Below are 26120 nucleotides of genomic sequence, written 5' to 3' on the forward strand. Positions count from 1 at the left end.
CCTATCTGGGCCCAAAGGAAACCGTACATATGGGCTTTCGTTATTGGGCCGACGTAAAAGAAGCCGGGAGTCGAAACCTCACTTTTCTACCCCGACTAGCACGAATTGCGTTGTGGTTTTTCTTCGGTGTGCAAGCAAAGCGGGAAAAGCACAGCAGGACAGGGAAAGAGAGAAAATCTAGGGCACGCTTCACTTCCCCGAGAAAAAGCAAGTTTTTTGCATAGATTTTTTTGTTTATTTATTTAATAACTTTTCTTCTGTGGATATATTTTTCGTTGCTGTCTATGCATTTATGCTCTTCTTCTTTTTGTATCAGTCTAGGGTTATTGGATTGTTGTGTAAAGAGGAGCTGTATAGTTAATCAGATAAGATGGTAAGTATGGATTGAGATTGTGTGTTATATTGTTGATTTTGTGATTAGGGTTTAATGTGTGTAACTAATTGTGGTTTCAGTCAGGGAGGAAAGAAACAGTATTGGATTTGGCTAAGTTCGTGGACAAGGGTGTTCAAGTCAAGCTCACTGGTGGTAGACAAGGTCACTACTTTTTTTACTTTTCTTCTTCTTTTTTAATGTAGATTTTATGGATATGGATTTCTGGATTATGATTTGTTTTTGCATTGTTTGGTATTGTTTGGGGGTGATTAGGTTAAATAAAGGAAAAATGAGAGGACGTGTAGTGTATTTACTTAAACCTAGTGTGATGTGCAATACTGTAATCTTCAACTTTTCACAATATGGGTGTAAATGGCCAGACAAGATCCCTATTGTTTGAGTTTTAGACACCAGGTTTGTTTCTTTTTGTTAGTATGAAAGCGGATAACTAGAATGGACTATGGAAGGACCTTTTCAAAATTCAACAGTGGAAATCACTTTACATTTTTCGGGGGGTAATATTTGATCTTTACAGATGATCTCTTTTTTTGCAATTAGAGATCTGCTAGCCTTTATTTTCTGTCTGTAGATTTTATGATTTTAGGTTTTGAATTCGAAGATTTAGGATGCGGATTCATAGTTGGTCATAAGAACATAACAAGTTGGAGCACAAGCCATGCTTCAAATTGTATGGTGTAGATGGGTGTGGGACAGATTTTTGAGAATAAGAGCGTGGTTGTTGAGTTAATAACTGAGTTTGGGTATAACTAAGAAAGAATAACTTTGTGTAATTCTTCTGTCACCAGCAAATATCTTGGCAGATCTTTGAAATTTTTTTATTCTGCCACTAAATTTAGAGAGAGCTTCCAGATCTTTCATAAATAAAACATTAACACTTTCTATCTGTGGTGTGCAAGACTAAACTGTTGCTCTTTTGGGTTCAGTGACAGGGACTTTGAAGGGATATGACCAATTACTAAACCTTGTCCTGGATGAGGCAGTAGAATTTCTAAGAGGTAACAGTTTTACGTTGTTATGGTAATGTATTATGGTAGTTTGTATCAGTGATTTAATGCATGTGTCCAACCGTATTTAGTTTGATTTGGACTAAAAGAACACTTGCCTGGACTTGTTTTCAAGCATCCCTCCAGGTGGCTCTGTTATCCTGTCACCTGAATCATGGAAAGTTGCCATTCCATTCAATTTAATTCATATTAACAACAGCCAACACCTTTCTACTATCATTTCATTTGGGCGCTGTATTATGTTATAATAGTGTTAACTCCAGAATTGCACCATGGCACTGGGGATTTGTAGAGTGGCCTGCCATGCCATGCAACTCACCAGTTACTTCTATGTCACTGAGATCATCTTGAAATGGACAATAGTCTAATATAAAAAATGTTGAGCACCAATATGCTCTAACTTTAGCAACATTTTTATTGATCTGTGCAACTGAAGTCACTTTCACCCTCACTAAATGCTGAAGCTTTATCTATACCATTATGGATGTGCTATTCACAGCATTGATTTTTATTTCTTTTCATTGGGTTGCAGATGCTGATGATCCGCTAAAGACCACTGATCAGACAAGGCGCCTTGGCCTAATTGTATGTTTTCTTTTGATCTTGGTTATTCTATTTAAACATTCACAGGATGGGTATAATTTCATATGATCCTGGACTGGCGAATATGTTTTGAAATTTATTGTGATCAGAGGTGTTGTAGGATTGCAAATGAATCGTTTGACCCTAGATGACATAGGAAGTATGGAGATAAAGAGGAGAATGTTTCATTTTTGCTACAGGTTTGCAGGGGAACTGCTGTGATGCTGGTGTCTCCAACTGATGGTACAGATGAGATTGCCAACCCTTTTGTCCAGCCAGATGGAGCCTAGTTATATCTTTGTTTATATTCAAAGCCGCTAACTTTGAAACTGTATGCGCTTTTGGCCTGTCTCTCATTTTATTTTTTGAGAATTGCCTCGTTACTAAGGAGGTAGCTGGTGATGAGCTACTATTTAGTCTACTCATGTGCTCATGAATTTTTATCTTCAGTGAACTCAAATGGTAAGATTGTTATCTCACCCTATTACCTAGTTGCCAGAGTTGTCTAAGATACCATATATTGCACGCAATATAGTTGTGCTTGCTAAGTTATCCTCCTTCAAAATATATGAATTAAGTGTTATTGAAATCCTTGATGTTATTTTAATCTAGTTCAAACAGAAAAGCTGTTGAATTGTTGTGCATGGTGCCAGGTAATTTGATTTTCATTACTTGGTTCTTGCAATTATTCCTTGTCTCCTTTTGGCGTTTATTTGGTACACTCGTTAATAAAAAAATCATTCCGACATCATCCACGCAATAAAAAATTGTGGGGTTTATTGGCTAAAAGATCCGAGCAGAAAAATCAAGGCGTGCCTCCCTATTGATTTTCTACTAATGAACAGTTGCGCTGACTATGCACGATAAAACCAAGTTAGTGCCTTGTGCGTTTAAGGACTCAAGAGGGAGTTGATTTTAAGTTGGTTACTTATGATTTCATGATGCTTTTATTCATGAAAACCGTAAAAGGTTCACATGTGGGCTTATGGTGGGGGTAGCCCACCACCATGCACTTTCGGTCATTTGACAGCTATATTTCTGCATTTGAAAATTATTGCATAGATGTGCTGCGGCCATTTCCGCTTGATTTTCTCTTCGTTTCTCTTTCAATGTGTAATTAACCTGATGATTTTTGTTCAGCTGGCCACAATTCCTGTGCACCGCGGCGAGGTGTTCTTTGCTATGTAGCTTCGTCCCAGTTGGTTAACTTGACAACTTGCGAGGTTCAGCTTCTCAATGACTAGAGATTTTCACTGTGAATTCTAAACCTCCCAAAAAATCCTGATTTATTTAATTGTTTTTTCTTTGGGTTGGTTGAGTCTGAACACCGTGAATATATCTTGGTCATGAATGATGAATAATTATCTCAGAAATGTCCAAGCTTCTTATGTGCTGAAATTTACGAGAGGATCTCATCTAGTTGCCAAATTTGAAAAAATCTTCTTAGTCAATCAGTTGATGGTAACGTCGTCGGCAGTTTTCTCAGCCCAATTAAAGGAAAATCCCTCTCAGCCCCAGTGCCAATATTTTTATTCAACGACTTTCCGACGCTTAAAATCAGGCATTGCTTAGAATTAATCTCAACTTTTCATGTTTAAATTATAGAATAGGGGTACAAATTCAGGAACGGGAAAAGCTAAATCTCTCTCTTTCTATAGTTATAGCGCCGTTGGGCTTCCAAGCAAAGCGAAAAACAAATTATTGGGGGCTTCTATTCCATGCTGACCGTATATCATGTCTGATCTGGACGATCATCTATACTTGGCAAGAGCCAAAATTATTATCAATAAATTGTTTTCTTAAAATATATCATACTTGGACGCTTAATAAACATAGTTTAAATTGTTGTGAACAGAGCATATATTACCAGCTGCAGAAACAGATGAATAAATGTTAAATGTCCACACGGACCGGTTGACGGGGGAGGCAGCAAAATGTCTCTATCCTGCTTCAATGTCATGCGTGTTTCATCGAACCACCTCCATGCCTGACTTTCTGGTTGGGAAGTCTGCCAAAAGGCAGGAACGCTTGAGTTAACGAGGCTTCAAGAAAGACGAGTGCTTGTGTTCTTGTCCTGTGCTATTTCTTTCTTATCTGACTCGTAACACTTACTTGTTTTTTTTAACATGCTTTTGGACCCTAGAACAAGGTGAAGAGGACATGCGTTTTTGTTTTTAATCTTTTTTTGCATCGTAGAGGATGTTAGAAAGCAAATTCCCACCCATCCTACCCCATCCCTTTTCTTTCGGAATTTTATTAAGGATAAATTATCCAGCATACTAAAACTGCAAGTCTAAAATTTAAGCAATTGTTTAGCTTTTTTATATATAAAAAAAGCATGCTAAACATAAAGATGTAAATCTAAAGTTCATACATGTTGAAGCAATAAGCTTTTATATATATATATATATATAAATTAATGACAACCATGCTATCAAAGATTAAAATACATAAATGTTATATCAAGCATACATTCAAAGAAGCATAAAAAATCGAAAAGCAATCCTAGCATGCATGCATAGTCAAGAATAAAAATTAAACAAAATAAAAGAAAGATACCCACTTGTTGAGATACTTTAAAATTAATGAAACTTTCTTGTTGTTAAGGATGGATCATTTATTCTTAAGATTTTGATTGTTCATCTCTTTACAGCAAATCTTCCAAGATTCTAAAACTACAATCTTACTTTATATATACTTTAAATAAGATATTTGAACAAAAAATTATGCAACCCAAATATCACTTAATAAGATAAATCTCGGTTCTAGATTTAAGAGGAAAATCAAAACTCAAAAATAGAAGGAAAACACTAAAAATAAGGTAAGGAAAAATATATAAAAATATGAAGAAAAAAACATTGTATTAAACTCTTTTTTCACATCCTTTTTATTGTAGATTTTAAAAGGTAAAATGTTAAAAGAATTAATTTTGATGATATTCAGAACATACTTTTGGAAGAGACCATTACATACATGGGTTGAATAAGAGAAAACAATGAACCGAAAAAATAATTCTTTGTGGACCAGATTGGACAAAAAATAATCTTTTACAACCTAAAATATTATTTTATAATAAATTTAGGCTCAAAGCACAGGCATACATAAGCACATGTGAATTTAAACTCAAAGCTTACTTTGTTTAAGACTTTTCTCTCTCAAATAACCTGTTTGTTTTTGCGGTGGGAAATTGTTTTTGAAAGAATCTAAACTTTTTTTTTCTTTAAATTGAGTTTTTTATGTATTTTTAGATTATTTTGATGTGCTAATACCAATAATAGATTTTAAAAAATAAAAAAAATATTATTTTAATATATTTCCAGGATAAAAGCATATGTTATCACATTATCACACGGGCTCTAAAAGCTTAAATACTTTTCAAATTCAATTTTAATTTTTTAACTTTTCACTTTATAAACAACAAGAATAATAATTTTTTTTATATGGGATAAAAACTTTTAGAATTTTAGATTTCATTAAAACATGTTTATCAAGAGTTTTTTTAGATCAATTTTTTATTTACCCATAATTTATTTAAACCATGTTAATATTTCATATTAAAAAACTTATATTATATATTAAATTCCAACAAAATTTCAACCTAAAAAGATAAATTAGATCTCACTTCTAATTTCACATCAAATACGAAAACTACCCATATTTTAACAAATCTTTCCAACAGAAATTTCTAGAAAACTAGTCGGCTACAGGAAAATATAAAGAAAACAGACAGATAGAATTAATCCCATTCTTGTCATCATCCAATCATGCACCAAACAAGTTCTCTTATGACTACAACAAGACCTAAAAAACTAAGAAATTTTGGAGTTTTAAAACCCTTTCATACAATATTTTGTTTCTTTTCTTGTCTTCTTATCGGCTTTTTTTTTTAATTTTTTTTTGAAACCCAAGGATAGCTATAGCTAGAGGTTCTCTAATATGTAGCATCATCATCATCATCTTTCCATTAGGACCACCTATGAACATTTAATACCACAAACTAAGATGGAATTGCTCTCTTTGTTTGATGCAAAACATGAACTTCTAGCTTCTGTTTTTATGACTTGAAACAAGGAAATCGGTGAGGCCAAGAAATGGCTTTCAAAGTCCATGATCGAAGGAAAGGGACGTTGTTTTTATCAACACAATAGTTCCCTGAAGATTATCTTATTAGGATCTAATCTTGGTGGAGCAGGTGGAATATCTCCAAGTCCCATCTGTCCCTGCCGGTTTTGGAGCTGCCGAGAAACTTTAAGCACGGCATCTTTTAACCAAAATAAATATCACTGCCGAATCCTCTTTGCGTTTTTTCGGCAAATGCGAATGTTTGAAAACATCTCAATCAGACGAGTAGTTTCATGCCCAGACGCCGAGAGTTTTACAGTCTATTCAATATCTACCTAGTTACAGCGAAAGCTGAAAATAATCAAGCTGATATTTTTTATTTATTTATAAAGAGTTCCTTGAATTTATTTTAGTATTTTGAATTATTTTAATGTGTTTATTTAAAAATTATTATTTTAAAAAAAATATATTATTTTAGTATATTTTAAATTTAAAATATTTTAAAAAATAATCACTAATATACTTTAAATAAATAACATGGGTGGATTTTTCACAATTTGTTATCCATATCCTTACCATCAACTTGACCCCGTCCATCTAGTTACATATATTAATTATGTTATTTTTGTGTTTTAAAAGTTTTTTAAGTTTTTTTAATTTTTTTCTTTATTTAAATTAATATTTTTTTATATTTTCATATCGTTTTAATGTGTTGATAGTAAAAAATAATTTTTAAAAAATAAAAAAATATACATTATTTTAATAGTAAAAAATATTTTAAAAAATAATTATTATTATATTTTCAAATATACTCTATATGTATTAAAAATATCATAAGTAATTTAAAGGAAATTAAAATGCTATAATGCAGCGAGAGATTTTTAATAGAAAAAATATAAAATTGATATTTTTTAATGGTCAGAAAAAAAATAATTTTTTTTAAATATTAAATATACTTGCATTACCTATTAAAATATTAATTAAACTTTGTCGGCACTCTCATTAATGTTGGTTCCCATAGTCGTCACCTTATCATTGCTAATGGCATTTCCATTATATATATATATATATATATATATATATAAAATTTAGAAGCCGACAAAGGTGCTCCTCTTTATATTTGACATCAATTATTGGGTTCCAATCCTTAATATCTAAAAGCAGCAACACGGAGCACTTAATTATTACACCACAGGTCATTTGTTATACTCAATGTTCCATTAATTTATTCTACCAAATATACAGTCTCAAAATAAAGTGAAATATATACATACACACACAATAAAAAGTGCAAATAACAATTAAAAAACAATTTCTCTCAAATACTTACTTTATAAATTGAGCATTGATAAAACTAAACTATTTATCTTAAGTTTGGTGTTGAGAATGTTCTCAAACATATTCTTTTCTATATACATTACATCAAGGTTATAGTGAAAAAGATTGATCTTCCAATAAAAAAGTTTTAGAAAATACTTTACTTATCCCAGTTATGAATCAAACCAAAATAAAAAACTTCTGACATAATATCATTATACTCTAACACGTTATACAATTCCTCAACAAAAAAAAGTGTCAATGCAATATTTCTTTCAACTTAGCCAACAAAGAAGTTCTTATTCTTTCTGTACTTGTGATCTGTTAGTAAAACCAACTAGTGGTAGTAAAAAAAAGATTTTTTACCGTCTTTTGTTAACGTGAATGACTTGTTATTTTCCGTACAGTATGAACATGATAGTTTTTCATACCTACTCTAACTAGAAAATATTTTATAAGCAGAAAAATCATTGATAGTTTACATCAAAGTTGTCATCATTAAAAAAATTATATTTTCTTTATACATCATAGATTAAAGCCCTGGATGATTACAGCTGTTTCAACTCATCAAAGTCAAAGACAAACATCTATATTTTAACATTGATTATTAGGACCGGGTATGATCATAAATAAAAACATGAACTTTAACCTCATACATATTTCTGTTGACAAGTTGTTAAGTCGTGAGTATCATCAGCCAACAAAAATTAAAAAATTGACATAATTTCTTTTGCACTCATGATATAATAATGCTATATTTCCATACCCTAATTGAAAAAAATGAAAGTGGCTACTATATTAATAATGTTATTAAATATTTTCTTAATTGATAAACCAAGATTATTGTTTAAAGATTGTTATATTTTGTTATGCTTATTTTGTTAAATATGAAGCAAGTTATACACTCTGGTATCTCTTATATATATATATATATATATATATATATATATATATATATATATAGAGCATTGAGTTCAATGAATGTCTTGTGATCCATGGATGTTGGATGAGGTATTTTGAAATAAAATTTTCAATATCAGAATATCAAAACAATTTTAAAATATAAAATAACATTCTTTTTTAAATAAAATTTTAAAAAATATGATATAAACTGCATTGACTAAATAAATAAATTCAATGCATGATGTGATCTAGTGGCAGAGTGCTTTATGTTATTCTTTTAAAAAATGTAAAGTTTCAACTCCAACAATTGACATCAAACATTGAATTATTTTTAAAAATCAAAACTAACATTTCAGACGACAGAAGCTGTAACTTTATCAACTTTCAAATTAAAAATTAGGGAAGTGCCATTAGCAACAACGAAATGGAAATGCCATTACCATAAACACACACACAATCCAAGTAGTGGTGAGAATATATAAAACCCCACCTGACTCTGAGTAATCCCAGAATCGTATTAACAAAAAACAGGTGTTCTCTTGAACATGGTTCTTGGAATTGTCCAAGAGTTGAAGGTCAATAAGTCATGAAATCAATCTTAAAATTAATCATATTGTTTTAGTTATAGATTGATTTATTGAATTATCTAAATTTGATCGAGTCGATGTTAAGTCAATTTTTTTTTTTAAAATAAAACCAACCTAAAACAAGCTATATTTTAGATGGATAATTTTCTAGAATGAGTTAATTGTATGTCAAAGTTTAATTGGATTGATTCGATGATTCTAGCAAGATTAATAACTACACGTTATTAAGTGACTTAATTCTTTGAGCCTTCAGATTAATGAAACGGCTGTACATTGTAACAAGACCAGAATTAGACTGCTGGAATGGACGAACAGCATCAGGTTTCAAGAGTTTAAAAAGCTGTGAAGCTTAGATGAATATAATTATAATTTTCTTTTATTTGTACACGCCAAACCCCCTTTGTTTTTCTGGTGAAGAAAGCACAGTCAAATCAAAAGGATAAAAAAATAAAATTAGGGTTCTTCGTTATGGGGGTTCTTGACCGAAGAAATTCCAGTGAAATCCTAATTGATTGGGTAGTTGTGTTTTAACCGGAAGTGGAAGGCCAACCATTGACCTTTGAAGGATAAAACTTGGTTTGATATTTAACCTGGGCTGGTGAAGAGGAATTGTCAATTTTATATATAAGGGTATTTGGTAACGTATAAAATATATATATATATAATTTTTAAAACGTAAAAACGCTTATATTCACATAGGTTTGATTGGCTTATGACGTTCACGGTAGTCATGTCTTTGAGTACTTTGAGTACAGTGAACTTGTCTCTGAAAATATCTTGGATTTAGAGTGCTTTTCTGGAAGAAATTAGGTTAAGAGGTGGTTAGCCACCTTATTGGTTTAAAGTATTTTTTTTTGTTAAAATTATTTTTTATTTAAAAATTTATTAAAATAATTTTTTTATTTTTTAAAAACTATTTTTAATGTAAACACATCAAAACTATTTTAAAAAATAAAATAAATTACTTTAAACAAAATCTTTTTTAAAAAGAATCCACGTTTTCAAACACTACCTTAACTGTGATGGTGTTCCTCTGTGGTAAGGTAGGGGCTGCACTCGTAGTTTGACAGCGAGGGGACAATGAACCCTTGGCATGTAGTTGGCGGGAGGTCCTGTATGAAAGTGCTGGTTTTTGCTAGCGGTCATCAGAAAGAGCTAAGTAAGGTGTAGCCTCGATGGATCGATAACCCCGGTGAATTAAGGATTGTTATATATCGAGTTATCGAATATATTCCTAGAACAAAACCCTAGCCATTCATGCTTGTTTGTCGGCATAATAATCATAGTTTATATCGCTCAAGTTCGTATTTTTTTTATTTTTTTTTATAACTCGGGATGTTTAGGTCAGTTTACGCGCATCACGACTAATTTTTAGATTCACTAAACACTCTGTAAGCTTAATAAACAAATAAAACATCTCAAAGATAACAGACATACACGCTAAGACTTGAACTCAGGATATAAAAATAGAAAAATCCTACTAAAACTGCTAGACCACAAGCCTCGATGTCTCAAGTTTGCATTCTTAAAATATCATGCTGGTTGATGAACCATGCACGAAAGGAATTTGCTTATAACCATCCTATAAACTATAAATTGTTCTTCATAAGTTTCATATCTTTGAAACAACGATATGATTTAATGTAAAGTCTTGATTTAAAGTGATCGAGCCAACCTTATATCAGATTTCATGACGCGAGAACTTTGTCGTCTAGATAGTAAAAGCATTATTGCTCCTTTCACTGTACATTTATTTATTAATGTTAAAATACTTTTAACTCAATAAAACCGATTAGTTATACCAATAACTAAAAAAACTGAAAATTAATTTTACAATTTACTTAAATAATAAATCAAGTTAAATTTTTTTCGTTGCTTTAAATCAAATCCGTGTATCAACTCGGGTGGTTAGCATGCAAGACAAGTCTAGGATCATGATTTTAAACAAGGGTTGATATTTTCCTTCCAAGAAATATAGATGGCTTGTTATTTATTTATATTTTTATTTTTTTTAAAAAAATCATGTCATAAACAATAATAAATTATTGAGTCAAACATGCAGCCCGACTTGCTTCTGGTGGGCGAGGCACTTGGCCTAGCTCTTTGTTTTATTTATTTATTTATTGTTTTATCTTTGTTGATTTTTTTGCTCTTTAGGAAAAAAGTATCAAATTTACTTAGTTTTTAATTTTGATATGGTTCTTAAATGTTATTATAATTTTTTATTCAAATTTTAATAATTTATCTTCAACTATTATGTATTTGATATGGAAATAATAATATTAATAATAAATTGTTCATGAAAACTTAATTTAAATTGTTTTTTATTTTTAAAATCTTTAAATAAGATTTAAACATGATTATTTTATCACGTTTATAATTTTTTTTAACTTTTATTCATACATGAAATATGGACATAGTATTTTTATATTTTTTATTAACTTACTTTAATGATTTTTTAAAAAAACCTCAATAATTTGAGTTAAAAACTTTGTGTTCGTCAAGATAAAAAAAGCATTTTTAATAAAAAAATTTGATCTCAATAAAAACAATACAAAATAATTATGTTTTCAAGCTTAATACTAATATTAAATAATTATTTGAGACTTGAATATTTTTTTCGAGTTTTAAAAAAAAATCCACAGTTCACACTAGTAAGTTACTAAATTATCCTTTTAAAACGTCACAATCCGAGACTAACGTGATTGTAAAGGCTTTACAATCACGTTACGTCGTTTTAAAATTCGCCCAAAAATAAATAAATAAATAAAACCCATTACTCATCTCCAAAAAAGCCAATGGCAAAGGCAACACGTTATTGGTTCACGGGTGTATTTTAAAAAAAAATGAATTTTTTTAAAAACTATTTATTTTAATATTTTTAATATATTAATATTAAAAATAATTTTTATTTTATAAAAATATTATTTTAATACATTTATTGCTCCCCGAACACCGCTACACCGCTACATCTTTTAACAGCTATACAGGGCATTGAAAGGACACCAACCTCTCCCAAAAGCAAAGATGGTCCCAAATACCTGCTCAAATCCACCCTGTACCCGCGCCACTATGAAGTCATTTGCACGACAATCAATCAGAGCCGTCTGATCATTACTTCTCGAGATCTGCCCAGCTCCATTTTTATCTCACATATAGACGCAACCAATTGCCTTACGCAAATGTTCCCGTCAGACCCGACTCAACTGCGCTGCCTTTTACTTTTTATAAGCCAGAGACTTTATACTTCCCATACGTGGCACTATCTAAGTGGGTCTGTACTTGTTGCCAATCCTGTTGATAAAAGATATTTTAACACGATATTTAGCCACGACCCCTGCTAACTTATTTAAATCTCACGATATATTAAGCGAACATAACATCGCATGTCAACATACGAGTCCGGAGCTTTCTAAAGCTTACAAATGAAATTTCCAGTTCCACATGTAATCAAAATAGACATAAGAGCCCACGCTGTTCCCGTCCGATTTACACTCACATGCCATTACCATCATCAAGTTTTCCAACAGCCACCATGTCCAAATTCTTAAAAAAAAAACAAAAACAAAAAGATCAAACATAGCTCCGGTAAAGCACAATAATTGCCATGATAATAATAATATTAATAATAATCTTTCATTTCTGAAGAAATGCAAAAAAAAATAAAATTATAGATTGATCCAACACGAATAATTTCAATCTTGATCTCGGTCTTTAAACATCTTGATAACTTGAAATCCATGGTGATTCAACAGCATGCCTTGCTAGCACGCACTCGATCGAGATCTACTGGGTTTAGATCGAGAGAATCGATCAACCAGATGTTTTGCAAGCACGAACAACACGTTCCTTTTCTTGTTTCAAACTCTAACAATCTTTGCAGCTTTCACAACAGGATTCTCTCTCGCGATAGCTTCGCGACCTACAGTTTTGTAATCGTAGCTACAATCATGTCGATCTGAGTACCGGTGCTCCCAGCAAAAAAGCTCCCCACAACGACATCGGAATCCGGTCAACCCTACCCTTCGTCGGCACCCTGAGCACCTGTTCACCTCTTTCTTCGCCACGGAAGAACTGTCAGATCTTTCTTTATCCGACGCAGTTTTTGGTTGCCTTTGATGATCCTTCGCCGGCGAGCGAGATATGCTGGATCTCAACGATTTCTCGCTGGTGAATTTTAAGATCTCGTTGGTAGACACACCGTTGGTTGTTGCTGCAAACGTTATGGTGGTGGTGGTGGTGGTGGTGGTGGTGGACGAGGAGGAGGGATTAGACGTGCTGGTGCTAGCGTTGAAACATTTCTGACACATGTTGTTTGTTGCTGGATTACCTGTAACTCCACAATTATTGATACATAAGGTCAAGTTTTCCGGTACCTTGCACTCGGTCTCTTCTTTCTCTGTTCTTTGAGCCATTTCTTGATTATTATTTTTTTCTACAAGAAATCAGAATTGATGAATTCTTGGTTCTTAATAGTTGCAGTTTCTTGTTTGGTTCTGAGAGAGAGAAGAGAGAAGGGTTGGGGTTTGGTGCTAAAGCGAAGAGAGATGTGGGGGATTTGAAGGGATTGAGAGATCGGTAATGGCGAGAAGGAATATGGGCCTCATAGAGACGCGTATCAGACATTTCTCTTTGGACTTTGTTTTCGTTTGTGACAAAAATGACCTCGTGATTTTGGTGGAATTACTACTCGAGAGATTTACTTAATTCTTAAATTGGATTCTGACGTGTTAATCGTCATTATCGAGAAAGTGTATTATGTGGCTTGCTTGTTTTATGCAAAATAGTGGGACCTGTAATTTAACCACTTGGATTCCCTGTTTGTTCCTTGATTCTCGATGCCCCTGGCTGGCTCCCTGGCTCCCTGGCTACAGTATTTGGTGCTGAGTTTTTCTGTAAAATAATTAATTGCAATGGCACCCTTTCTTTTTCATAATTAAATGGTGGGTGCAATTACTAAAATCTTCTCCTCTTTATGAATGAGAAACCATGCATGGTGACCAAACAATACTGAAATAATTAATACAATATTACTGATTATTAAAAAAAAACATAAAATTTTCTGGAAATTTGAATAGGAATATCGTCTCCTCTCTTTACACCCAATTTTCACCATTTCATCACGGCACGGCTCGATTCTAGTTTTAACTGTATTTATTGTTGTGTTTTAAAAATATTTAATACTTTTAATTTGTTTATTTTAAATTAATAATTTTTTAATATTTTTAAATTATTTTGATGTGTTGATTTTAAAAATAAAAATATTATTTTAATACATTTCTAAATAAAAAATACTTTTAAAAAAACTACAACCAAATTTTCAAGTAAGCTTTTTATATCGCACGCACATAGACATATAACTTAACATAATATATCTTCGAAGGAGATATAAAAAAAGTACTACTTTATAAATAAAAATAATCCTTCCATCTCATAAAAAAAGTTTTTATTTTCTTATTTAATTGTCTCACAATACGTCTCTTGTTATATATATATATATATATCACTTTACTACTTTGCTCTTCGTTAAAAATTAAATTCACCAACTTTTCATCTTTCATATTTAATGTGAAATAACAACCCATATAGTATTTAATGTTTTTTTAATTAGTACGTGTAAGAGATTAAGCATGACTTGTTTTATGGGACGGAGGAATCTGTATGATTTTAGTCGACCTCGTCTCTAATATTATTCGCAGTTATGAAATTTTTAGAAGGTAGCGCCACAATTATTTTAATAGGATGATGTTTGATATTTTGATATTTTAATTATTTTTTATTTAAAAATATATTAAAATAATATTTTTATTTTTTAAAAAATGATTTTTGAATTTAACACGTAGAAATGATTAAAAAATTAATTTTAATAAAAAATAAATAAAATTATGAAATGCTATTTAAACCACGTTTACAAACTGCGCCGAAGGATCTTCGATTAAAAGAAAGTCTAGGAGATCGATCACCTTTACACCACACAATACTGTGAAAACTGTACCCAATAAAAAATTGACTGACAGAATTTTGCGAAACTGTAATACTGCATCACTCCGCCCTTTGTTTTCCTTTGTGAGGTGGGGCGAGCCACGTCCCTTCAGCCCACAGGTATTCTTGACAATCATCTCTTCAATGCTGCTTTTTTATTATTATTATTATTATTATTATTATTATTTATTTACTTTTATTTTTAATTTCACATTAATTTACAAGTGTTTTAACTAATTCTTCAAGAGCCTAAATTAATAACCATATAAATTTTTAATAACTCTAAAATTTATGATATTCAAACTGGTAATATTTAGAGAACAAATTCAAAAATTAAAATAATTCAATTTTTTAAAAATAAAGTTTTTTAAAAGTTAGGTCATGCCTGTCATACCAAACCGGCATTAATAACAAAATCATGTAAATTTTTAATGATTTTAATATTTGTGATACTCAACTGATAATATCTAGGAACAAATTCAAAGATTAAAATATTTCAAAAACTTTTTTTTAAAATAATTTTTTTAAAGAATTGTGCCATAGCCGTGATACCAAACCGGGTCTAAATATTATTTGTAAGCTGTTATTTATTTTCGCCTGTAATGAGGTTCTATCGTGTGCACCAAGACAAAAGCAATGGCCAAAGTGAACGGTATGATCGTGGAGAGTTTTCATTAACTATAACTGGTGGTCCTGGTTTTCTTACATGGTAGATTTTTATATGGAATATTAATAAATGACGAGTACAGGTGTACCGGATTATCATTCTGGCCGGTGATAATCTTCCCGTTCTCGACCACGACCGGCGAGACTTGGTATTCTCGCCGATTTCTTTGTAGAATTTGTGCGAGGTATCGTGTTTCAATTATTTTTTCTTGAGACAGTGCCAAAATAAAATAAAAAGGGAGTGCAGTAATAGGCATATAAAGATTGAAAAAGAAAAGGGGGGCGTTGCAGAGAATGATAAATTGGGTTTTTGCTGAGTCCCTGTGGATGCTTTTTGGACAACATATATGATTCAATTCCAACTCACATTTGTGACTGAGTCTCTTCTTGCCTTAAAATCAATCCATGCATGTAGTTTATGTTTAAGATTCCGGTGGGCAGCATGTCCAGTCATCAATGTGTTGTTTTCCTTCCATCTTTTCTGCATCAAAAGAAGATGCAGTAGGGAAGCACAATCACTCCACACATACCCATGCAAGTTGGTTGATGAACTTGAAGCAGCTTAAAGGTGAAAACATAGATAGCTTAACATTCAAGCAATCTTGTCCGACGAGATGAAGTGTTCGTACGAGGTTGTGGTTTAATTTATATTTTTTTTATGAAAAATTAATTTTTTTGATTTTTTTTATTATTTTAATATACTTATATTAAAAATTGTTTTTGAAAAATAAAAAAATATATTATTTTAATATATTTTTAAATTAAAAATATCTTGAAAAGCAATAGCTAAAAACCCTTATCATCTCAAATATTTTATTTTTAACTTTTTCCTCCTATCAGATTTCAACTAGATGCGAATATAATGACTTTTAGAAGCCAATTACAGAGAAAGCTTGGAATTACTTGAACAAGCAAGTTGCGGACTCGTTGCCTGATCTTTTGCTGCCATCATCAACCATTGGGTCCTTGGATTCTGAGAACTTGTTTGTTTTTGTGTTTTAAAAATATTTTTGATAAAATTTAAATTTTTTTTATTTTTTTATTAACTTTAAATTAATATGTTTTTAGTATTTTTAAATTATTTTAATATGTTGATGTCAAAAATAATTTTTAAAAAATAAAAAAATATTATTAATATATATTTTAACATAAAAAATTATTTAAAAAATAATTATAACCACACTATCAAACAAACCTAACTCTATGCTACTGGTTTTACACCAGCCGGGGTAAAAACACAGTATTTCATGCGTCACAGGCAGCTTGATGGGGGCAAATCTGGAACCGCGGACGATATTATTGGGTGTTAACGGCGACAGGGGGCTTTGAGCCGCCCAATCTGACTGACCGCCCCCACCCTTCTTTTTTCTACTAGTCCCTGTCGAACCTGACATGGCGTACACGTGTGCGAGACACGCGTCCGTGCCTGTTGCAGACGCCTACGACTCTCTCTGTACGCGCGTGTTATAGTTCCCAATGTGCAAAACGTGAAATTAACATGGATGGTATAATATCTGGAAAATCTCGTGGTCCTACTTGATTTGTTTGTCATTACATTATTCTAGATGGAGTGCGTGTATGATTACTTCAAATGTTGGTGCCATATTTTCTTTTTAAATATATTAATGGGGGTATTAACATTAACAAAACACCCGTTAAATAAAATCTATTAAATACTATTCATTAAAATAATATTTTAATTTAATTTAACCCTTCAATAATATAATCTTATTATTTTTCTTTTTAATTTCATCTTTAATACTAGGTTCTTTTAAGTATAATGATTTATAATTTTTTTTTGTGTTGGGTTATATTTAAGTTTCATATATTTATTTTTTAAAAAAAATATATATTAATGGGGTATTAACAAATCACATCTATAAAAAATTATTCATTAAAATATATCTTATTTTAATTTAATCCTTCATTAACCTAATTTTATTTTTTTCAGTTTTTCTTTTTAATTTTATCTTTAATACTAGGTTGTTTTAAGAATAGTGATTTGTAATTTTTTTTGGTGTTGGTTATATATAAGTTTCATAAATTTGTTTTTCAATTTCAATTTCAACATCTAATATTAGATTTGTTAGAAGTAAGGCTTTATGTTTTTTTCTATTTTCTTTCTCATAATTTATCTTGATCACATGATTTAGGTCGTTGATTAAACAAGTTGAATAAAGTTGACTCTATTGTTTTTTTACCGCTTCTCTGATTGATTTTTATTTATTTCATCATTTAATGTTGGGGTGATTGAAGATTTTAATCTTGTGAATTTTTTTTGTTCTTGATTTCAATCTTTATCATTAGATTTGTTGAAAGAGAGCTTCACAATTTTTTTTTTATATAAATTTATCTTAATCTCATCATCCAATTTGCAAGTTTAACAAGTTAGCTTATGTTAACTTAAGATTTTTTTTTTATTTTTTAATTAAATTTTTTAATTTTATCTTTCAATGTTGGGTTGGTTGGAAATCAAAATTCATGATTTTTTTTATATTTTTCATGGAGTTATCCTAGTCTCATGATCCGAGGTGCGAGTATAGTAGGTTAATACAGATTTGCCTTGGTAGTTTTTTTGTTATTTTTTAATTTCATATATTTTTTAATTTTATCATTTAATATTGAGTTTATTAGGAATTGACTTCCATAATTTATCTTGATTTATTTTATATGAGATTATCATAATCTCATGATCTGAGTTATAAATTTGATAGATTAACTCGGATCAATATAATTTATCATCATATTAATATTATTTAAAAAATATCATCTAATATACATTATATTTTAAATTTATAGTTATTTTTTATTAGAAAACACACCTACAATTCTTAAACATTATTTCTTACGCTAGAAAAAATAGATTCAACCCATAGCCAACTATAATTAGTGAAGTTTTCACAACTTTCCTGCAACCAATATGAAATTAAACCCCATTGACATTTATTTATTTATATTTATTAAAATTAGTAATAAAATGACAATTCCCCTGACATCCAAGACCAGTAAAGACCAGGAGAGGGCGTGGGTGATTACCCCCCCCCCCCCCACGTGCCCAAGGCTCAATGGAGCTTTTAACAAAACCAAGAAAAAAACTCAATGTATTAGGCACCAGCGTATTGTAATGACATTAATAACATTGAATCCCGTAATTCTTTCATCAACTATTAACGTGATTCCTTGTTTTTTACCTCTCAGAGATCTGTAGATACACACAATCCCTCCATCTTCATGCACTCCGATCCTACTTTCCAGTACCGGAGACGACACCTTCTCGTGCCCAGAGAGGAAAAGGAAAGGCAATATCCTTCCATGACCGTAGATCTCGATCTTCTTCATTTTAACCGAGGAACGGGAGGCTCAGGTCCTGCTCGGTATTAGGGCCTGTTTGTTTCTGTGTTTTAAAAGCGCTTTTGACAAAATTTGAAAATTTTTTATTTTTTTATTAACTTCAAATTAATATGTTTTTAGTGTTTTCAAATCATTTTGATGTGCTGATGTCAAAAATGATTTTTAAAAAATAAAAAAACATCATTAGTATGTATTTTGACACGAAAAATTATTTGAAAAGCAACTGCAACCACACTGCCAAACAAAACCTTACTCTTAAGCCCTGTGCTTTAATTTATTTTCAAGCTGGAAACCATTCTGAAGATCGAACTCTCCAAGTTCCACGAGTTCTTGACATGGTCTGACAGCTAGAAGCATACCTACGCGGCTAATCAACGCCTGAAAAGCTTGGACGGTTAGTGGTGCGTGACGTGCGTCAACCACATGACACGGTCAGCTGATGTGACTTGTTCTGGTTAGTCAAACGAGAAGAGCTATGGACGGTCCTTGTTCAGATTGCACGCACTCTGAAAACGTGGCGGATCCACATGGAAGGATAGAAAGTGAGGCAATATGGGTGGCCACACATGAACCTGGCTCTAGGCTGGTTTCCTTTCCATATATACTACAGAGTGGGACCCGGGGGATGTACGAACGGTCACACGTTGGGATAAGATCACAATTGGGTTGACGAGATCAGAAGTCTCTGAACTATCTATTTTGTTCAAAGAGGTTCTCATGCTTGAAATATTTTTAGTACCGCGACTGCGGCTGTTTGTTTGCGTGGTTGCTTCTGCGTTTGAAGCAACCACAGCAAATATAATGTTTGGTTCCACTAAAAACATACTTTAATTTTAGTGGATCCTATATAATTTCACGTTTTAGACGTGAATTTTGCAAAGCAGCTCATGGCTGTTTTGTAAAATTCTATGTTGACGTGCATAGTACAATTCACTTGCACTGTTTCTTTTTTTAGTGTGTTTAGTTTTTGTATTTAAAAAAAAAACTAGTTTAGAATGAATTAAATTTACTCGTATTGTCATGTAAATAATATTTTTTTTCCCGAAAAACTAGTGTAGAGTGAATTAAATTCACTCGCACTGTAATATCAAATCAATTTTATTCCTGATAATATTTTATCTAATTTTATTGCACGCTCAAAAAATAATAAAAACTGTAATTCTTGTCGAATGAATTTTATATGTAATGGAATTGTAGATGGTTTAATAGCATAATAAAAAATATTTTATATAAAGTATTATTTATTTCATGAAGTAATAACAATAGTTAAATCTACAACATTTAAATTAAAAACCATCAATTTTAATATATATATATATATATATATATATATATATATATATATATATATATACATTAAAATTATTTTATAACTTTAATTTTAAAAGCATTATTAACCAAACACATTAAACTACTTTTTATTCAACCTCAATTTCAACCACAGTTTTAACCAAACACCTATTTTTTCAAACCAACCTCAATTAAAAGTACTTTTTATAAAACAACTTTTTTCAAACCACAACTACAACAGCTACCGCAATACCAAACACACTTTTCGTTAAGATAGCGTTTGAGAGTAGACTATTGGCTATCTTTTGAAGGTATTTTTATTTGAAAATAAATAAAATAATATCTTTTTTTTTAATTTTTAAAATAGTAATAACAGTGATTTTTTTAAAATTATTATTTTTTCTTTAAATTAATTTTTTAATATTTTTAAATCATTTTAATATGTTAATAATAAAAATAAATTTTAAAAAATAAAAAAAATATTTTTAATATATTTTTCAATAAAAATAATTTTTAAAAACAACTACTAACACAATTATACATCATCAAACACTACCTCACAATGATATCTAGCCACTGATTTTGAAATATTCTTCAAAATATACCTTTTATGCTTTAAAATCATAAGAAGATAACCCACAGGGGACATGTCTGACTATCTGCAACTTTTAACATTTTGAGCCACAGGGACATCTAACATAAGGAGATAACCCAATATAAGCCCTGTACATAGTAATCAGCATATGAGTGTATTTCGTTCAATGGCGGACTCTCAGATTTTATCAAGCTTCTCAGCCTTAACAATGGGATTTGCCTTGGCAATGGCATCTTGACCGGCAGATCGATAGTCACTGGAGCAATTATATTTGTCTGGGTAGTGATGAATTGCGCCCAGAAAAGATTCCCGCAATGACAAGTACTGAATCTAGTTAAACCAATGCATTTCTTGCGAGTGTTGCACCTATTAGGACTCTCTCACACACACATTTGTGTGATCGGTACTGGAAGCAGCTGCAGACAATGCCGGTGTTGAGCTAATCAATGGCACTGCTGAAGTAGCTGGTGGATCTACAGCAACAGCGATGACAGCATTGCTCGTGGTGTCAACAGAGAGAAAACGTTCATAACACACGCAGCATATTGATAAAGCCATTTTAGCATGTTCTTGCTTTAAAATGAAGTCATCATGGCACTTGGAAGTTGGAACATAAGTTCATTGTTGTTGTTCCAAAGAACCCACAGCTATTGGCGCAAAGCTTGGGAGCCTGTGAAGGACCTTGGGGTTCAGGTCTTGTTCTGCTCCATTTTCCTGCATCAGAATCGCCTTTACTTTCAATAACACAAAAAGAAAATGAGCAGACATCCAAAGGCAAATATCCTCCCCATCACAAATCCACAAGCACGTTTGAGACCACCGAAATATGCACATGAGCCTCTGACCCTCCCTCCCCCCAAACATACACAGAGACTCTCATCGAGAGATGACCAATGATAGCCTAAAATTATGATCAAAGAAAGCAGATGGCAAAAACTAAAAAAAACTAACACAATTTTTTGTTTGAAAAGGAAATTGCCATATGTAACAAGAAGGAAAGAGAGAGTTTCGAGCATGCTTTCAATCTAAAAATAACATCACAACAGCTAATTATGTGGACTTCTAAGGCTTTAACTATTCGATAATTGCTAAAGAACTTCTTTTTCAGTAGGCGCAGTTGAAGTACAGTAGAATGCACATATGCATACTTTCCAGATACTCAAGTTTCTTCAACATGGATAAATTTAAGAAGTCGAGGGGGGAAGGAGAGGGAAAGAAACATGGAGGGAGCTAATTCAGAATTTCATTAGTTGAGTAAGCTGCTAAGTGCCTTCATCATTGGTTTTTGGCATAAGAGTGAACAAGAACGATACATGGAGTGTGGTTGTTTCATGCTTAACCAAAGCATCATGAATCATGTTTACATGTTTAATATCACGCGCTAAATAAGACATGCCTTGCTTTAGGTTCTACTGTAGAATACATGATGCTGATTGAGCCCACGTCACAGGTTTTTCAGGCAAGCCCCAAAAGAAACACCATCCCAGAGTCCTAATGGGACATTAAGCTCACCAGGGAACAAATTTAAATTGAATCTTCTCAAGCATGGGCATAGCATGTGACCCACTACTTCACTAGATCCAGGATGATCAGCTTCGCCTACTAGAAGCCTTGTTGACCCACATCTCCACACACCTCGTCTCTAAACTGGACCCAGGGGTCCATATGGCCCAATTTGGCAACACCCCGAAGTTGAAAGCCAACTTTGATTCCTCGAAGGCTAAGAGACTATTTGTTATCACAGCAACTGTTGCTTTTTTGTCCAACCTTTGGTTATTACTTCATGGAACCTGCCAATAAATGAGGTTTGAGGTGAAACAATTTTTACTTGCTTTTATTAAGCCACTTATCCTGCCTTTTTTTACCTGTTGAAAAAACACATAGATAAAAACAACTTTCTAAATTTTTCTTAGTTTAATAAACAACTGTAAGAATAAAAGAGTTACAAACAAACTGTCTTTAAAAGTTTGTGTTTGCATAAATCTGCATCAAGAGTGCTTCACACCAGCAACAAAAAATTAATTTTTTTTTGGTGAGATTGAATGAATTTCTTAATGAGATGGAGACCACAAAGCTTAGATTACAATCATGTGAAACCATTTTTTTTTTAGTTTCTAACTCATTTTGTAGCTGAAAAAAATTTATGGGTTTTGTTTTCTTTGGCCCGAGGTTCATGATTCGTGAACAAGAAAGGCATGTGTTTGCTATCTGATAATCAGTATCTTTTAAAAAAAATTAATTGATCATTTTCATATTAATATTAATTTATTTAATAATAAAGTAAAATGAAACAAAAGGATGAATTTAATTGCTCTTGTTTTTTATAGTTTAGTAATAAGCCAAAAATACATCATAGTAAAATACATAATCCTTTGTGAATGAATTATATTCGTGAAGAAATTGTAGCAAATGTAATGAGACAATAAAATCAGCGATGTAATTCGTATGACTATTTTTACAATGCATTAATAATTAACTGCATATAAATATAATTGCAAAATAAGAAATTAATTATATGTTTTTCTTGTCATTTTATTATCAGCATCAATTTAGTTGTAATTCGTATGGCTATTTTTACAATGCATTAATAATCAAATGCACATAAATGTAATTGCAAAATAAAAAATTAATTATATGTTTTTTTTTGTCATTTTATTATCAACATCAATTTTTGCCACAATTTTAACTAAATACATTGAACTTGCTTTTTGCTAGATAATAATTTCAATCATAGTTTTAATCAAACACATATTTTAATCAAATCATTCACAACTAAAAGTGATTTTTCTAAACTTATTTTTTTCAAATCACAACCACAAAAGCTACCACAATACTAAACACTAAAGCTTGTACCAGACTGGCACATTTTGGAGCCAATTGTTCGTTCACCCCCTAGATGCATTACCTATTAGTTTAATATGTCTTGCAACCACTCAGTTGGTTACATGTGACAATACTATATTCGTATAAATATATATTTATTATTAATAAAAACTTAATTTATTTTTAATATTTATGTAATGTTAGATTAATAAATCTAATATTTGATTTATGAATTTAGAGTAAAGATAAAATTTATGAGACAAAAATGCTTTGCAAATGAAATCATAAAGTTGTTATAATTATAAGATCTTTATTACATCAAAGCATTGTTTCTAAAATATTTTTGGTCGATACTTTTTTAAATATTGGACATTCATTATAGCTGTAGAGACTAATATATATCATGTTTTTTCATTTATGAAAGGAAGCAACTGTTTTTATAAGCTGAGGTATAAGAGATAACTAGAACTAATATATAGGTGCTTGGCATAAGATATGCATACTGAACTGACTCGCATGAGAATTTTATTTGGAGAGATTACCTATGTCTATGGAAAGACTCACATGACGGTTATGTAAGTGATCCCTAGACTTGATATCACTAAGAGAACTTATATAGAGAATGCTATGCTTTGATCCTATTACATGTTATCTTAATCGAGGTAACAAAAAAGCAGACATTGAGTATAACATGAACTATATGAAGGTACTTGAGTGATCAAAAGAGGATTCATCACCTTAGGTGAATATAAAAAATATTTCATCTGTTCTCAAATAGTATTGACTGAGAAATTCTTGGCTAAGGTAGAATGAGATTTGAAAAGACCTTAGGTGAATATAAAAAATATTTCATCTGTTCTCAAATAGTATTGACTGAGAAATTCTTGGCTAAGGTAGAATGAGATTTGAAAAGCGTTTCAAATCTTATTCAAACAATCAATGACTATTATGTAGAGAACACACATGATTTAATATAACAGACATACTCTATGCTTTAATGTTAAATAAGAACATTATTGATGAAAGGATATTAATTATACTGAGAAACCGGTCATTGAAAGGTTAAGTCAAACCACTAATGATTTTTTTAATATTTAAATGATTATGACATGTTATTAGATGACGCACTTGATCTTCAAATATAAATTAATCAATCCCTCTCTCTTAAATAAAGATTTATGATACTCCTCATTGGTGGTTCATGTGGATAATAATTGAACGACTTGTGGTTTTCAATAACTCAGCCTTTAAAAAATTATTCAAAGTTGAAAAAGATCATATTTTCATATAATAAATCAGTAAACAACTCTAAATTTGTCTGATAAAATTCTAGAAACTCTCAAATAATTTTTTTTATTATTTCCATTACATATATATCATTAAGGAAAACCAAGATTACCTCGAATTCAAATATCTTCTACTCGCCACTCATCACATAAAAAGAAAGTAAATGCATTAAATAAAGGTACACCAACCAGCGACGAGTCTTATAAAAATTAGTTTTATGGTCATCACCAACAATGCACAATCCACAAACCTAAATAACTTTTATAAAGAACCGTCATTTCTTTAGGCCGGTGTAAGTAGTCTAAAACTATAGGTGACAAGCACACTGACAATCTATCCTATGAATGCAATTGTCGAAAACAGTTCAAGAACTGCCATGGAAAGCTAACCAATGCCTAAACTCTGATATGACCACATTAACCACAGAGAGAGAGAGAGAGAGAGAGAGAGAGAGAGAGAGAGAGATGAGTTAGAAGTTAGAACTCATATCAACCAACACAACAACTTAAATTTAACAGAATTTACATAATATCAACAAATGAAGTCACATAAATTAAAGTTGTTTTTCACAAAATTCAACTATAAATGTCGGAAATCCAAAGACTTCATTACTAGTTTTAAGAGTGTGTGACAAAAATTCAAGAACTCTTTACCTTTCCACAATGAAGATAATTTCTCAAAAGCTGTTACCTCTGGTGACTCCAAATCCAAAAAACAGAGCCTTTGTGTTTAATTATTTCTTAACAAATAGGCTTAATTAAACAAGTTTATACTCCACCAACACCATTAGGTGTATTAAAGTGTATCATGACCTTTTATGTCTGTCTTTTAATTGAATAAAATAGGTGGAATACAACTCGTAATAAAACTCAAAATATTATAAAAGTAAAGTTACATTCTATCCCTTCCTCACTATAAAATGATAAAACTCATGAGTTATAAATATATTATGAATCCTTCAATATAGAGGGTCATATATATATATATGAAATCTAGCATCTCAGAGGACAACTAGAATGGAGGTGTTTAAACCTTCTTTTGTAAGGGATTTTATCCCGACTTGGACTAGGCAAACGTAAATATATTTATAATTTTGGGCTAAATGTTTTTGAAAGGATTTTTGAGAGAGGAGTTGGATGGTTTCAAAAGGTTTTGTAAGCAGAATATCTTTTTCTTCAGTTTTGATAGTAAAATCTGTTTTGAAAATATCATATTTAGATTTTAAAGCATTTCTTTTTATAATATTATTGTACTTTATCTCTTTAAAAAAATATTTA

At 31.1% G+C, this 26120-nt stretch overlaps 2 protein-coding genes and 1 pseudogene across 3 annotated transcripts; 1 reads left to right on the forward strand and 2 right to left on the reverse strand.

The window, feature by feature from the left end:
• The first annotated feature begins 95 nt into the window (after positions 1 to 95).
• On the forward strand, positions 96 to 2569 carry LOC133668696 (sm-like protein LSM7). Of its 2 annotated transcripts, none has more exons than XM_062088654.1 (6): positions 96 to 207; positions 322 to 373; positions 454 to 535; positions 1318 to 1389; positions 1931 to 1983; positions 2181 to 2569. In XM_062088654.1, the coding sequence occupies exons 2-6, from the start codon at positions 371 to 373 to the stop codon at positions 2268 to 2270; spliced, it is 300 nt and encodes a 99-aa protein (XP_061944638.1). In that variant the 5' UTR covers positions 96 to 207; positions 322 to 370; the 3' UTR covers positions 2271 to 2569. The 2 variants fall into 2 exon arrangements, with proteins under 2 accessions (XP_061944638.1, XP_061944633.1); XM_062088649.1 differs by having other exon boundaries at positions 100 to 207; positions 317 to 373.
• A 9869-nt stretch (positions 2570 to 12438) lies between these two features.
• LOC133681014 (zinc finger A20 and AN1 domain-containing stress-associated protein 5-like) lies at positions 12439 to 13457 on the reverse strand. Its single transcript, XM_062104097.1, has one exon. The coding sequence runs from the start codon at positions 13262 to 13264 to the stop codon at positions 12710 to 12712; it is 555 nt and encodes a 184-aa protein (XP_061960081.1). The 5' UTR covers positions 13265 to 13457; the 3' UTR covers positions 12439 to 12709.
• A 7453-nt stretch (positions 13458 to 20910) lies between these two features.
• Positions 20911 to 21613, reverse strand: LOC133676730 (zinc finger A20 and AN1 domain-containing stress-associated protein 4-like; annotated as a pseudogene).
• Positions 21614 to 26120: the final 4507 nt, after the last annotated feature.

Source organism: Populus nigra, chromosome 1 (assembly GCF_951802175.1).
Source record: "Populus nigra chromosome 1, ddPopNigr1.1, whole genome shotgun sequence".
NCBI classification, from domain to species: domain Eukaryota; kingdom Viridiplantae; phylum Streptophyta; class Magnoliopsida; order Malpighiales; family Salicaceae; genus Populus; species Populus nigra.